The 14,834-nt window shown below is 39.1% G+C and overlaps 1 protein-coding gene across 12 annotated transcripts in view; it reads right to left on the reverse strand.

Annotated features, from left to right (window-relative positions):
* The window catches only part of CREM (cAMP responsive element modulator), a 36,172-nt gene that overhangs the window by 17,666 nt on the left and 3,672 nt on the right, over positions 1–14,834 (reverse strand). For 6 of the 12 annotated variants that reach the window (XM_079301277.1, XM_079301273.1, XM_079301272.1 and 3 more), the window contains 3 exons: positions 13,329–13,441; positions 12,737–12,854; positions 4,886–5,032 (listed from right to left, as the gene is read on the reverse strand). In XM_079301277.1, coding sequence (XP_079157403.1) covers positions 4,886–5,032; positions 12,737–12,854; positions 13,329–13,369 — 306 coding nt within the window. In that variant the 5' untranslated portion in view covers positions 13,370–13,441. The remainder of the gene's footprint in view (positions 1–4,885; positions 5,033–12,736; positions 12,855–13,328; positions 13,442–14,834) is intronic. The other 6 variants (XM_079301275.1, XM_079301274.1, XM_079301266.1 and 3 more) reach the window with 3 other exon arrangements.

Here is a 14,834-nt window from a genome sequence, read left to right on the forward strand (position 1 = left end):
GTTTACATATGGGAAGTTTGCAGACTTATTTATCACTAATTATGTGATTTTGGACTACTTTTTCCAAGACAAATCGCAAATTCTGAGGTCACCCAGACATAGCACTCAGATAACATCTTCCATTTGAAAAAGGAAAAAGTCAATATCATCCAGGTTACTTTTTTGTAAATTACATTAGAAGAAGTATTGGAAACAGATTTCTTTAAATATAAAAACATTATAACATTTAATTAGCTCTTAAAGTGAGGTCAAACATCTAGAACACTGAATACTGCATTAATGTGCCTTAAATAATAGTATAAAATATAAAATTTTCTTCACACCACACCAAAGCTATTTAAAAAATAATTTTATTTAAATATATACATTTATTAGACATACTAACACATTCATAAATACAAAGACATTGCTTAGTAATGTTGTATGAGTTTTGGAAATGCCTGAGAAGTCCACAGTATCTCATTTTCTCAGACTTTTAGTATTTTTATATATTCTTCTTCTCTTAAAATTACCCCAGACAATATTAAGGCCTAGTGCTGAATCCCACTCTCGACCAGCACCTATCTTACTGCACAGAACTGAAAGTCATTATTGAACAAGGAAAAGGCATTATTTTCTTGGAGTATTTTAATTACTCAGAACTATTGTTGTGTTGGGATTTCCAAATTGAAAAAGTGTGAAAATCTGTTTATATGAAGACAGATCAGACTGCAGTTTCAGATTAAGCACTTTGTTAAACTAACGCTGAAGAAACATGATGCAAGAGACTAGAAGACTTCAAGTGCTTGAGCCAGATGCAGTGGAAGCTCAGGGAATACAAGGAAGAGCTCCAGAATTAATGCATCTACCAGTTCTCAGTGTTTGGTACTAGAAATAAAACCTGCCTGACCTCAATAGAAAACTACTGTCTGGAAGCTCTGGAAATTTAAAGGCCTGGGTCACTTCAACACAAACCTGTAGAACTACACCTTGAAGGAACTGCAGGTTATTGCAGAACAAAATTGTGTCTTCACTTTTAAATTTTATTACATTACACTTCTGTGTGAAAATATTTAATATAGCCTCATTTGGCTGGGTAATATGCAACAAACATCATTAGAACTCTATGTCTGCCACCTAGATAGTGAGAGTTACACCTGCATGTGTACGGACATATAGCTCCAACCCAGACATCAGAACTGACTGCAGAGATACAGGTGCTTCAAGAAGTCTGTATTCCTCCTTTTGCAGGACAGACCAATGCTGAGCAGCAGAGAGGGATCCTGAAAGACATTTCCCTCCCAATATGTCTTCAACAATCTCCTGATGGATCAACCTTCAAGCCTCTAGCATAATCCTTCAAAAGTAAGATAGTATTGCACAGCCAAGAAAGAGCCTGGGCACCTTAACTCAAACCAGAATTTTCACTCTGCTGGGGCATGGGGGTTAATAAATAATCTATTTGTCCCAGGACAGACAGCTTGAAAACAAGACCCCAGTTGTCTTTAAATTGTCACATTCCCCTAACCGCTACCAACAAACTGCCTAGTTTGTGAACATGGCCAAAGAAGCTGGGAACAGCCATACTTTAGGAAGAGGGTAAGGAAATCACAAGTTTATTTAAGTATTTTTATGTGAATGTTGGTTTAGCACAGCCTGCATTTTGGTAGCAGAGGGGCTGCAGAGGCAGCTTCCCTGAGAAGTTGCTAGAAACTTCCACAATGTCCAGCACAGCCAATGGCTCTGAGGATGGATGTGCCACTGGCCAAGCCTGGGCCACTAAGATGGTGGTAACACCTCTGTGTTAACATGTTCGGGAAGAAATCAAAACAAAGGCTGGGGGCATAGTTTCAATTCTAGCCAGAAAAGAGGAGGAGGTGAGAATATGTGAGGAAAACAACATGGAGACACCAAGGCCAGTGGAGAAGGAGGAGATGCTCCAGATGCTGGAGCCGAGATTCCCCTGCCAGCTGTGGTGATGACCATGGTGAAGCAGCTGTGCCCTGCAGCCTGTGGGGATCAATGGGGGATACACAGATCCACCCACAGCCCATGGGATCCACAGGGATGCAGAGATCAACCCACAGCCCATGGGATCCACAGGGATGCAGAGATCAACCCACAGTCCATGGGATCCACAGGGATGCAGAGATCAACCCACAGTCCATGGGATCCACAGGGATGCAGAGATCCACCCATAGCCCATGGGACATGTGCCCACACTGGAGTGGATGGATGCCTGGAGGAGGCTGTGATCCAGTGGGAAACCCATGGAGAGACAGGTATTGCTCTGTAGTTGGAACAGCCTGTCCTTGGAGGACTGCGTCCTGTGGAAGAGTGACCCACACCACAGCAGTTTTGGGAGGACTGTTTGCCCATGGGAGGAACTCACATTGAAGCACTTTTGGGAGGACTGCTCTTTAAGAGATGGGAGTCACACTGGAGAAGTTAACAGAGAACTGTCTCCCATGGGAGGGACCCCACAGTCACACTGGGAAACAACTTCCATACCTGTGCAGCAGAGGAAAACCTTAAACTGACCAAACCCCCACACTTTGTCTCCGTGTACTGTCAATGGGAAGGAAAGAAGGGCTGGGGGAAAAAATATGTGGTTTTATTATCTTGCTCTGACGTTTTTTAGTAATGAATTCATTTTATATCTTTAAGTTGAGCCTATTTTGCCCTTGGACCATTTTCTCCCAGTCCTTAACTCATGAACTCTTTGTTCAATTTTATCTTCTCTGCCCATCTGTAGCAGGGGAGGGTGAGTGAACAGCTTTCATGGGTGCCTGGTGTTTGGCGAGTTTCATATAACCACAATGTGGAAGAGAACATTTTCTGCAAGAAATTTCAAAAGCTTGAATTTTCATCATGACAAAGAGAGAAATGAACACTTCAGATCACTCTAATGGCAAACAACCATATCCATAATGTTAACAAACAAATCATTGTAATTTTTACCTGGACATCGTTCAGATTTCAACTTTACCTATTTCAACTTAATCTGCATTTGAACAAATTTCACTTCAAACTCATGTTAACTCTTTCCAAGGCTGGTATACTACAGGAGGGAGCAAGCAGTAAGTCAACAATTTAAATCTCCCTACAAATAAAACAACATTTAACAAAACAATAAAGAATGCTATAAACGTATTTTTTTAATCTAAAAAGCAACAGCGTTATGAGAAAAACTTTTGAGCACTTCCTGTTGAAAATGGCAGATGTCTGAGGGAGAGGTCATGCAAGCTTCAACACCAACCTTCAGCATACTTTATTTCTTTTTTAAACTGACATAATCTCACAAGTTCCCCACTGTCTGGCAGAGAGAAGGTAGCGAGTTAAAGCCAAATGATCCAAAGGAAATGCCAGGTGGCAGGATAGTGTACTGAAAAGGATCACAGAAGGGCTAAACACCCTCTGTAATGGAGTCTTCTACAGTATCTTCAAGCCTTTTCTTATCCAGATGAAACCAAAGTGAACTCTTGGAACTAACTAGTTGGTATTGGGACAAAACTTCCCTTTTTCTACTCCTTTGGGAAAGGTGGACAGCCAGAGCTCACTCAATACATCAGATAGTTGATTTCCACTCCCCTAAGATGACACAGTAACAGCTGGCAAGAGATTCCTGAGAAATTTCTCCTTCTGAGCATTGAAAAAAGTTCTCTATCTTTGCATGTATGTCCTGACTACACCGACTTAAGGAAAAGCAGTGACAGAAACTGGGAATTAGTAATGTGCTCATTGAATAAAAGTTACTCAGGAAAATTACAGTTAGAAAGAATTCCAGTGAAAAAAGTATGTACTTTGAATACTCTCTTCTGACTTCAAGTTTGATCAAGTATTGACATCTACTGCACATCTTTCAACAGTGATCTAGGATTTCAAAACCTTGAGGTACCATCATCTACACCTACTGCTCAACAAAAAAATATTAATTATATGATCATAGTTTTATTCTTTTTCTCGAATATAAGTCATATTTACATATGTATTTTTATTTATTATACTAGAAAATTAAGAAGCCTCAAACATGAAAGATGGTTCCTCAAGACCAGCAATGCATGGCTTTTCCTTAACATGTTGCAATAGCCACAGGTAAAACCCTTCCCTCATAACAGTGAAATATCAATTGCATCTGAAAAAATAATTCAGTTGATATTTCCCAAACAGATTTTAATAAAACTAGAGCAGAGGCCTTCCTAACTACAAGAAAAACACCAATGGGAGGCTTAGCAATTTCCAAAACACTCCAAATTCATTCTCTCTTGCCTTTTCTACCTTTTAGAAACTCTGAAAAGTCTTACTTATTTTGCACAAATCTCTCTTTATTAGTTCCAGCAATTTTAAACAGGAACATTTGCCACAAATTTGCTTTGAGGCTGACCATATTTTTGGTATCTACATATCCACATCCACAAAAAGCAACATCAGGGTCTGACAGGGCCTGAAATCAAGGAACCACCTGATACAAAAATGCTTACTTCCACTATGTTCAGGCCCTTTCCAATAATAAAATAGGAGATTATTCTTTTTATATTTTGCTTTTAAATTTATGAGTTCATAGTCTCATTAGAAACGTTATGTTGACAGAATTTAACAAAATGGAAAAACTGCAGGACACTCTGAAGTAAGGCCATGTTATGACACAAATTTGCTATTGCATAAGTTCAGACACAAGTTCCAAGACAGCTTCTTGTAAGATAAACAGGAAGTATTAAGGAATTGCTACACAATGCTTGTAGAGCTGCTGCTGGTTGGATGTTTGCCACCTTTCCCCCTGCTTTTTCCTGTGCCATCTGAGTAAATCTTACAGCACTGGTTGGAATGAAGAGAAACTGAAGATGGGTTGGGAAAAGAGTTATGAGGTACCAAATATTCATGAAAATGTAACAATAAAAAAGCTAACCTGAACAGCTTGCATGTGTGGTGACTGAATGACTGAGGGCTGTGTGGCTTGAATGACACCCTGGACATGAACAGTTTGACCAGAAGGCAACTGCACTAGAGTTACAGCTGGAGATCCTCTTCCAGCACTGGAAGCAGCTACAGAAACCTGCAAAAATTACAATCATCATGTTTAAGTAAGATGCCTTAAGACTTCAGCAAATGCTTTTAGAAGTGATAACTAAAATAAACTGATTTTTTTTGCTATATCTAAAATAGCTTAGCTGTATATAATTATCATACACAAAAATAAATTAATTTCAGTAGTAAAAGTTTGGCATGTACTTTTCCAAATGGTCTGGAAAACTTAGAACTGCACCCTAACAGTTTTAAGACTAAACTGCAATTATTTGGTTTATTCCCTCCAGAGACTCCATATTTTCTTTTCAATCAAAGAAAAAACCCCAACCCATGGCCATCACACACCAGATTTACTGTTGCTAGCATGAAGGTTAAGAAGAACCTCCAGAAACACAAGAAAACCCATGCATATTCACTGGAATGGAATGTCACTGCAACAACATAAAGGGCAGAATGTTCTCAGAAAAAAAAAAAAATCTAGAACTGCTTTAGTTTTGCTCTTCTTTTTAGGTAAGAAGTTATGCTTTTTGGATGGATGTCTCAAGAGACATGAGACTTCTTCAGAAAATGAAAAATTCCCCTATTAAATAAAGCTGTACAAGGATTTGTAAACTGATTTAGTTTAACACACTCCTGTTACATATATAATTATATATATCAAGTAAAAGAGAGCTGGAGTATGTAAGTGCTTCAAAACAACACAAAAATAAAGAAGAGCTGAGTATTCTCTAAACCTAGCACAGCCACAGAACAGCTTCCCTGCCCACAGCCTGTGGCCTCAACCCTCAGTGCTAAGGGTTGGGTTGAGAAACAATTTAACACCTGTGGGCTAAGAAATAGTTCATATTTCTGCTCTTACTGTTAAATCTATTAACAGAAACAAATAGTGATGCAAAGGGAAAACAATATGATTAATCTCAACTTGTGGGATGAAACATCTCTAAATTCAAAAAAGGAAGACAATGACAAACATAAACCACATCATAAAAAGAAATACTGTGTTTGTTAATTAAACTGCATAGAAAACTCTTATTTCTATATTCTGCACATTCAACAATAAACTCAAGACACAGACATAAAATTCTGTTATTATTCCCTTCCTAGCATTGTTCTCAGCTCCAAAGGTATCTGGCATGAGCAGTAAATGTAAAATGAGATAAGAGTAAGAAGAAAAACATGAGAAATGAATATTTTTTTAAAAGTCAAACTTTTGTATTTTTTATGCATTTACACTGAAGTGTTTTTTTTAAATCTAAATATAAAATCAATTTTCATTCCTGATCCATAAGGTATTGCTTGCCTAGGAAATACTCCTGTCTTGAAGCAAGTGAAAAATTTTAACTACTATTAAGATCCACTGCTATCAAAAAGTCCTAATGTTTGTTCAAATTACCTCAAAGAATCAATGTTTCTAAGAAACAAAGACAGGATCTTGTCTGCATTCACTATACAATTGTTCAATGTTATAGGAAACTGAACCACTTTTAAGAAAACAGAACAACTGAGGGCATTTTTAACTCTGAAATGAGTTCCTTAAATGGCATGAAATGGTAGCAGGGAAATTGGACACACAGATCTTCTTCCCAACCTATTTGACAAATGTTATGAGGAATTTATTAGAAATAGATATTTGAAATTAAACTCTAGAAAGTCACAAATATCTAAAGACTATGATCTATTTTGTGACAAAGCTTACACCCTAAACCCAAGTTTCAAGGAGTGATCACAGAGCAGTCTAAATGTTTACAAAGCATACTAACTTTTCAAAACATTATAAAGGCAATTTCACCAAACCTTTCCACTTACTGCTCTCTTTGTGAGAATTGTAACTTCTCACAATTCTCAACAATACTCAGTGGGTCAGAAAGAACTTTCTGAGTACAACAGCCACAAAACAGTAAAAGGTGAACAATTTAAAAGTTTCTTTTTGGTACACAATGGGTCAGTCACACATAATCAGGAAATAATCCAGTACTTGAGATTAAGAAACTACATTCATTTTAAAGCTCCTTATTCAGTATAACCCCACAGAGAAAAAAAAAAAAACAAACCAAAACCAAACCTCACTTAGCTAATACTCTTTTGGACTAAAGTTTAAAATTTAATAGGAGAAATTGCTTTGTTCCCATTAATTCAGATAAGAGATTAAATGAACGGGATAAGTGCTAAGGGAAGAGTAGTATAGTAGTATATACAGTAGTATAAATTTTTCAAGGTTCATATTCTGCATCACTTTTATAGATATTGGAAATTATGATTAGAATTTTGATTCATATTTCCCTTTACAGCTTTCAAGCTGAATATTCCTGCGTCAACTGAAATACTAGAACATTTTCATGCTATCATGTGCAAATCCTGACTGAAACAGACTTAGCAAAGAAATTTCTTTCTGACATCAGTGATGAGCAGCGCAATCTTTAACATCATTATTTCAAGGACTGTTGTCTGGCACAGCAACTGAAAACAATCCACAGAAGCAACTCAAGAACACAGAGGCTGAGGGGAAGCTTAACACATTCTATGGGCTCTATGCTCCTGGGCATGCAATAGTCACATCCAATAGCTTCAAAAAATATCAACCATGCAACCATAATAGCAGTACGGTCCCATATTTCAGGTATTTGGAAATGTAAGTTCCCTCTTTTAGGTAGGGAGAGAAAAGTAGCCAGCAGGAATGATCAGGTACTACCTTCCTATTGAGGCACACATTATAGCAGATAAAGAGGCTGCCCATCATTTATCTAACTTCAAGATACGTGGTACATCTGAACAACTATCCTGGGCATACTGTGAATGTCAGATATCCTATCCTGCTAAGAACTCGAGAGGTTACCTTCACAATCAACTCCTCATACCTTCAATATTGCCAAATGAAGAATGCAGGACAAAGGCCCATTTGATTTCTGAATTCTGCCCCTGCTGTAGACTAAATACTACAAGGACTCTAGAAGTGAAGTGAAAAGTAATTCTGGAAAAGGAAAGGTCAAGGCAAATCCACGCTGAATTCACCTAACAAAGAACAAAGTACCTGCCACACTTGGGGTCCAAGTAGGCTCCATTAGGAAAAGCTGGAGACAGATGTTTTGATCAATTACAAAGCTACTGCCAAAATAGAAGCACCTACTTTTACAGAGAATAAGGTTAGGCTGACTCCAGACATTTGGTGCCACCATACACTTCAAGGAAGTACAAAATGGTGACACAGCTGCACATTTATAATTCTCTAACATCAACTCTGGCCAGCATTTGCATTTGGCAGGCTGGTTTTAGAGCCTTACAACAGCCTAGCAAACTCCTGTAGGCTTCAATCTCTAGAGAGAGAGATTTAACACTGATATCAAGAGCCCACAAGGACAACCCCACAAAGTGCTAAACTTGAACAGTCTCAGCCTGCAATAGCTAGGCACTCCAGGTTCTGAAAATCTCCCTATGCTCTCTGACAGTAGTTCTCAGACTGTAAATCCTGGCATATGTCTAATTCAGGGCCACCATCAAAAGGTCAACAGATGGTAATCTCAGACAAGGTCAGCAGATAGCCCTACTGACAGACAACATGACATGGTTAACAGAAAGTGAATAAAAGAGGAACACATCAAGATGTAGGATTAAAGAGAAAACACAACTGAAAGGGTTTTTATCAAATCTGAGAAGGGCTAACGTACATTGATCTTACATTGCTGTGGTTATATTTAGTGCAGCTGAGCACAGAGCAACACAGAATGCAGCATGGCTTCTTGAAATCCTGCAAAAGGAAATCTAATTTCTCTTTGAATACCATTGCAGATATAAGTCTTCCAAGATGTAAGTTTGACTATCACCAACACTATCAGAATATTCCAACACAAATTAACTTCCTTTCAAGCACAGCTCTGTATGTAGCAACAGATGATCTGTGCATGTGAGACAACCCAGGGAGCTCATCTCTCAACAAAGGTTGAGAAATTTTTTGTCTCGCACCTCCGCTCTTCCTTCAAAGGCATCAAGCTTTTGTACAGGTGCTCTGCACATTTTCAACAGCTTCTAAAGACAGCCACTAATAATTTTACTTTCTTACCTATCTATTCTGGTGGCTTTTTACCATGTCAATTCAACAACCGACTAAAAGTGACGGATGCAAGAAATGCATCTATAAACTGATTCTACAGTAGGACACTTTATTTAAAAAATAACCATTTAGTGGACAAAAAATTCATCTCATCTTTGATAGTTTCAAACTCACTCTTTCTACTTTAACAGAAAAAGTAATTTTACTTTCAGCACCAAAAAAAATTGCAAGAGAATAAACAGGATCTATGACACAAGCTAATAAAAAATGTAAACACTATTTTTTCTCTACAAATAATTTATAAGAGCTCATTCTTATAATTAGTGGTTATCCCATCACACCATAGTGCTCCAGCCCACACATTCTCTTAATGTCTCCTCTTTCTCCCAACAGGGGAGACACTAAAAATGCTTCAGCACAAAACAAACTCTGCCCTCTAGAGATTATCATCTTATGGAATACCTGGTCCATCCTTTTAAAAATAACAGCAGGTATTTATTTAAAAAGCCTACAGAGGAGGGGAAAATAAGAAGAAGAAGAAAAAGGTACCTACCTCCTATGTAGTTGTATCGCTCAGCATTTTGCTAGTCACTCCTGGCCAAAGTGATAATTCACAATTAAATACCAAGCACATTAAAAACCATTACATTCCATCAGGACATAAAATCTCCACCTGTTCTACAAGTGCACAGTCACCCAGTCATGCAGATGCCCAGAGAGGTTCTAGAGACGCCATCCTTGGAGATATTCTAAACCCAGTTCTGGCTGACCCTGCCTGCACAGTCAGGTCAGACTAGATAATCTTAAAAGGCTCCTCCCAAGCTTGACCCTTCTACAATTAATTATTTGATAACACACAGAAAACCACAAATCAAAAGACAGTGTATTAAAATTTTTTACTCCTGACTGACCAAAACCAAGGCTGAACAAATATTTCATTTGACAACAAAGAAACAAAGCTGCCATCCCCCCAATCCCTTGGGGATATCTGAAAAGGAGTCTTCATTGACCAGGCATTTTAGAAAAGTCACACTTTTCTCCTATTTCTGCATATCTGCAACAAAATTAGTAGGAGGGATGACTGGAAGTTGGCACAAGGTATTTCAGTCACTTCTAGTCGTCGTCTTCTCATAACTGCCCTCCTCTATAGGCCAAAGAGGGAGAAGGGATCTGCGCTCCTCTGGAAGAGGCAAAATAGGCACTGGACCAATGGCACAGCCACAAACTCCTCAGAAACATGCAAACTTCCCATCTGGACCACCACAAAACCAGTCACATGTTCCATACAGGGGCTCCAGTGAGCTTTAACCCCTCAACATCCAGGCCCAACTCTCCACGACAAAGCGCCTCACCTTCCAAGCCAGCCAGGTAGGAACACAGGCTAAGAAAATCCTACTCATCTTAAGCCAAAGAAGGGTCTCAACAAGGCCTGTCAGCAGTAAGTGCTCTGTCTGGGCAGTTGTTGCACAACAAATGCTGTGGCAGAGCTGCCTGAAGGCTCTGAGGGTGTGTGAGGGCTGCAGGCCCCGGGAGGCCGTGGCACAGGCCCGGAGCCCTGGGAGCGGGACGGCAGCAGCCCCTGGCTGGAGCCAGCAGAGGGACACCTGAGCCTGCTCCTGCCCCTGATCCTGCTGCTGCTCCTGCCCCTGATCCTGCTGCTGCTCCTGCCCCTGATCCTGCTGCTGCTGCTGCTCCTGCCCCTGCTACTGCTGCTGATCCTGCTGCTGCTCCTGCTCCTGATCCTGCTGCTGCTCCTGCCCCTGATCCTGCCCCTGCTCCTGATCCTGCTGCTGCTCCTGCCCCTGATCCTGCTGCTGCTGCTGCTCCTGCTGTTGTTCCTGCTCCTGATCCTGCTGCTGCTCCTGCCCCTGATCCTGCTGCTGCTGCTGCTCCTGCTGCTGTTCCTGCTCCTGATCCTGCTGCTGCTCCTGCCCCTGATCCTGCTGCTGCTCCTGCCCCTGATCCTGCTGCTGCTGCTGCTCCTGCTGCTGCTCCTGCTCCTGGCTCCTGCTCCTGATCCTGCTGCTGCTCCTGCTGCTGTTCCTGCTCCTGATCCTGCTGCTGCTCCTGCTGCTGTTCCTGCTCCTGATCCTGCTGCTGCTCCTGCTCCTGATCCTGCTGCTGCTCCTGCTGCTGCTCCTGCCCCTGATCCTGCTCCTGCTCCTGCCCCTGATCCTGCTGCTGCTCCTGCTCCTGCCCCGAGCAGCTCTGACAGCCCACGACAGCTCTCTGAGCCTCTGACCAGAGAAAGGGACTCGGTGCCAGCTCCACAGTCTCACCCTCAGGCTTCAAACTGAGGTACATGATTTAGTTTAGCGTTAATTGAAGGAGGTTCATCAATACTTCAGAGTTACTTATTTTAACTGGAAGGTATGAGACCCATACCCAGTACAGCCAAACCTTCACACACAATACTCAAGAATTAAATGCAGACAAACATATAAAGTGTTATACACTACACAATATAGAAATGAAAAAACTCTCCTGCAGCATTAGTGCCACCTTTGTCTCTGGATCAACATTAAAAATCCCAAGTGACAGAATTCACAGCTGTCTTCTCCAGAGACTACTGCACAAGTCAATAGATTTTACACATCAATCATCCTATGAAGTTAAAACAGAAAATTTGAACAGAACTACTAAAGAAAAAATGAGGGGATGACATCAATAGAGCAAACCAAATAAAATTCTTAAAGAAAAAAACCAAAAAAACTGAACAAGCAATATTTCCAATGCTGCATGCATCAAAACCAACAAAAAAGGTTCATAAATATTTTGCAATCTGCTTTGTGTCTGAAGATCTGACAAAAAGAGCAGCTGCTTTCAGTTTTAAAAATATATCTACAATGTAAATCAAGCATCTAACATTCCAAATACGTGGCATCAAATCTTAGCAAATAACTTCTAACTTCCAATTATGAAAAAAATTCTGTGAGACATTTTTTAAAATCAGTTATTTTATTTAACAAAGGGCTTTTGAAGACCTTTTAAGGTCCATACACTTTTCTGAAGCTATAGATCTTAATACTGTCAGGAACACTATTTCTCTCAAGCACTGAATGTTTCAGTATATATTTTAAATGTTTGAGAATTACTACTATATAATCTTTTACACATTAACCACCAAAGAATAATCCAGGTAGAGCAATCATAGAAAACATGTTTTCTAAGTATGTTTTTAGAAGTCCAGACACTGTCATTACATACACAGGGATGAAACAAAACAAGCACACATTAAAAATGTACTTGCAATTAGATGAAATACATTCTGTAAAAAAACTGGAACTAGGAGAGAACCATGGTTATTTTTATTCTTGTTTTCATTTTTGTTATATAACACATCTTCAAGATCTACAAATAGTTTAGGTATGTTTGATCTTGTAACCATCTCAATTCTTTAAGACTGTACCCCATCTCTGTAACAGTCATATTGTAAAAGTGAAAGGAAAAAAACATCACTCTTGTTTGAAAAGGCTCCTAAAAACGTTACCTTTTAACAGACCTGATGTTATATTAGTCTTTTGTTAACTACTGAAGGCAGTTTCCAGCATACTTTTGTATATTTTTCCTATTTAATACCAAGACCTATAAAACATGAGAATACCATACAAATTGATAGTTTAAAAATCATAGCAGCTCTGAATGTCACTTCACTGATTCTTCTCACCTTTCCACATTTCAACTTACCTCAGATCCTGAGGAAATCTGACTTTGGCCTGATTGATTCTGAAGGTGACCAGCACTTCTCTCTCTCATAGAATCCACTGCATTGTCATCCTGTTCAACCATTTCCATGGTCATCAGTCTAGAAGTAAGTAAATACACATTTAAATAAAATATGTTTCTGTCAAACTGAAGTCCTTTTTCATTCCCCTGTATTAAAATATTCACTCATATAGCCAAGAGCTTGAAAACAAGTATTTTGGAAAGCTGGAGGGGCAGTTCTGGAGATGGTTCTCAGGGAGGGAGGGACAAGCAGAGTCCCAGGGTCCCATTCAATGCTGGCAGTGCTGTCCACAGAAGGTCCTTTCAGCCTCATGGGATGTTACAGCCTTTTTGAACCTTCCAAGATGCCTATTTCCTGCTGGCATCTACACTTGGATTGACTGTAAACTACTCATGGCTCAAGAGTCACAATTCTCACTTTACAGGTTTAAAAGTAGGGTAGATTTCATTGAAAAATAAGCAACTTGCTGACCTTCAATTTAAACAGAGTTTAAACTTCATAGAGAAAACTTCCAAATCTGCTATACATCTGCTACAGAAAAATACAATTTACCTGACAGCTCCTTTTCGATATTTCTTGGCACACTTAGTCATAACGGAAGGTGTGAGTTTTAAAACAAGAGCTTGGATCTCTTCGGCTCCCTTCCTCTCCTACCAAACCCTGCACTGAAGGTGCAACATTGAACAGGTGATGTCAAACATTGCCATGGCAACAGGTGAGTTTACAAACAGAACAGAGACAGGACAGGGTCAGGCAGAGGCAGGCAGGATGCCCTGCAGGCACGCTCCCACCTACACCCTACTTACACAATCAATTGACAGCCGCAAAAGGAACACATAGCATTAGCTGAAGTATTTAAGAGGCAGCAAATCTCTGTTCCCCTGATTCAGTTTTTGTAACTAGGGGATGCCAACCCTGACTGAAGTCAAAGTTCAATTATTTCAACCAGTTGATAGTTATTTTGGTTTCATCTCAGGATTTACACTGAAAGATGCAAGAGGCAGGTATGGACTGCTACCCACCTGACTGAGGCTCTGGAATTTAGCCCCACATGTTATAAGTTAACTACATTAAATCAAATTAAATGTAAACCAAATTCCTTTTGTGGCATTATTTCACAGAACACTGTATAATCTTTGGAGAGAATAAATTTTATTAATTTTTTTTAAATCAAATTTTTACCCATAATGAAAGCATGAAGAAATGAAAAGATACCCATTCAATGATACAGAGAAGCAAACTTCTAGCTCATATGCCTCCAATGGTACTCTACTGACCAGACCTAACAGTACTACAACTAATGGTAGCCAAGCTGCAAAACAATTTAACATTTTATGGGTTAACATGAGTATTTTTGCTCAGAGAAGTTACATACCCTATGCCAGTATTAACTCAGATTAGAATCATAGGGACCCATTTTACATATAAAATTTTCTACATTTTTGTCTTACTAGTTACCACTAATTACCTTTTTCTTTGGATACAATCTAATTAAATATCTACTGAAATTCACCAAAGTCTAACAGCTCGAGGGAAAATGTTTTCACCAAGCTTTTCACCATAATTTTCTATAAAATGTTATCTGATTAAACTATTCTGGTTTCATATATGTGCAATATAATAACAATAATAAAGTAGGCAAAAAAAGTTCTTCCTTTTTTAAACTAGGGCCACCCACAGTGTCTCAAATATGAAGGTCTATATGGTTCATGTAAGAATAAGCTTCAGAATAGCTCACACGCCAAGGAAGATTAAATAATGCACAGGTACTGGCAACATATTCATTGTAATCTCTTCCTAAAGATAGGAATACAGTGAGAATTAATTCACTTTATGAAGGCCCTGAAGTATTTTCATATCCAGAGCCATCTGTCACAGAAAACCTACTGTTGAAAAAAACCCAAAAAAAAAACCAAAACAAAACAAAAAAACAAAAAAAAAAAAACCCCAAAAAGCAAAACATAATAAAAAAAAAAAAACAAAAAAAAAAACCACCAAGTACTTTTATTCCCACTGAACGCATTTCATAGCAATTTTACCCAGAAAGAGCCATTTTTT

The sequence above is a fragment of the Erithacus rubecula genome (assembly GCF_903797595.1).
Source record: "Erithacus rubecula genome assembly, chromosome: 3".
In the NCBI taxonomy this organism is placed as follows: domain Eukaryota; kingdom Metazoa; phylum Chordata; class Aves; order Passeriformes; family Muscicapidae; genus Erithacus; species Erithacus rubecula.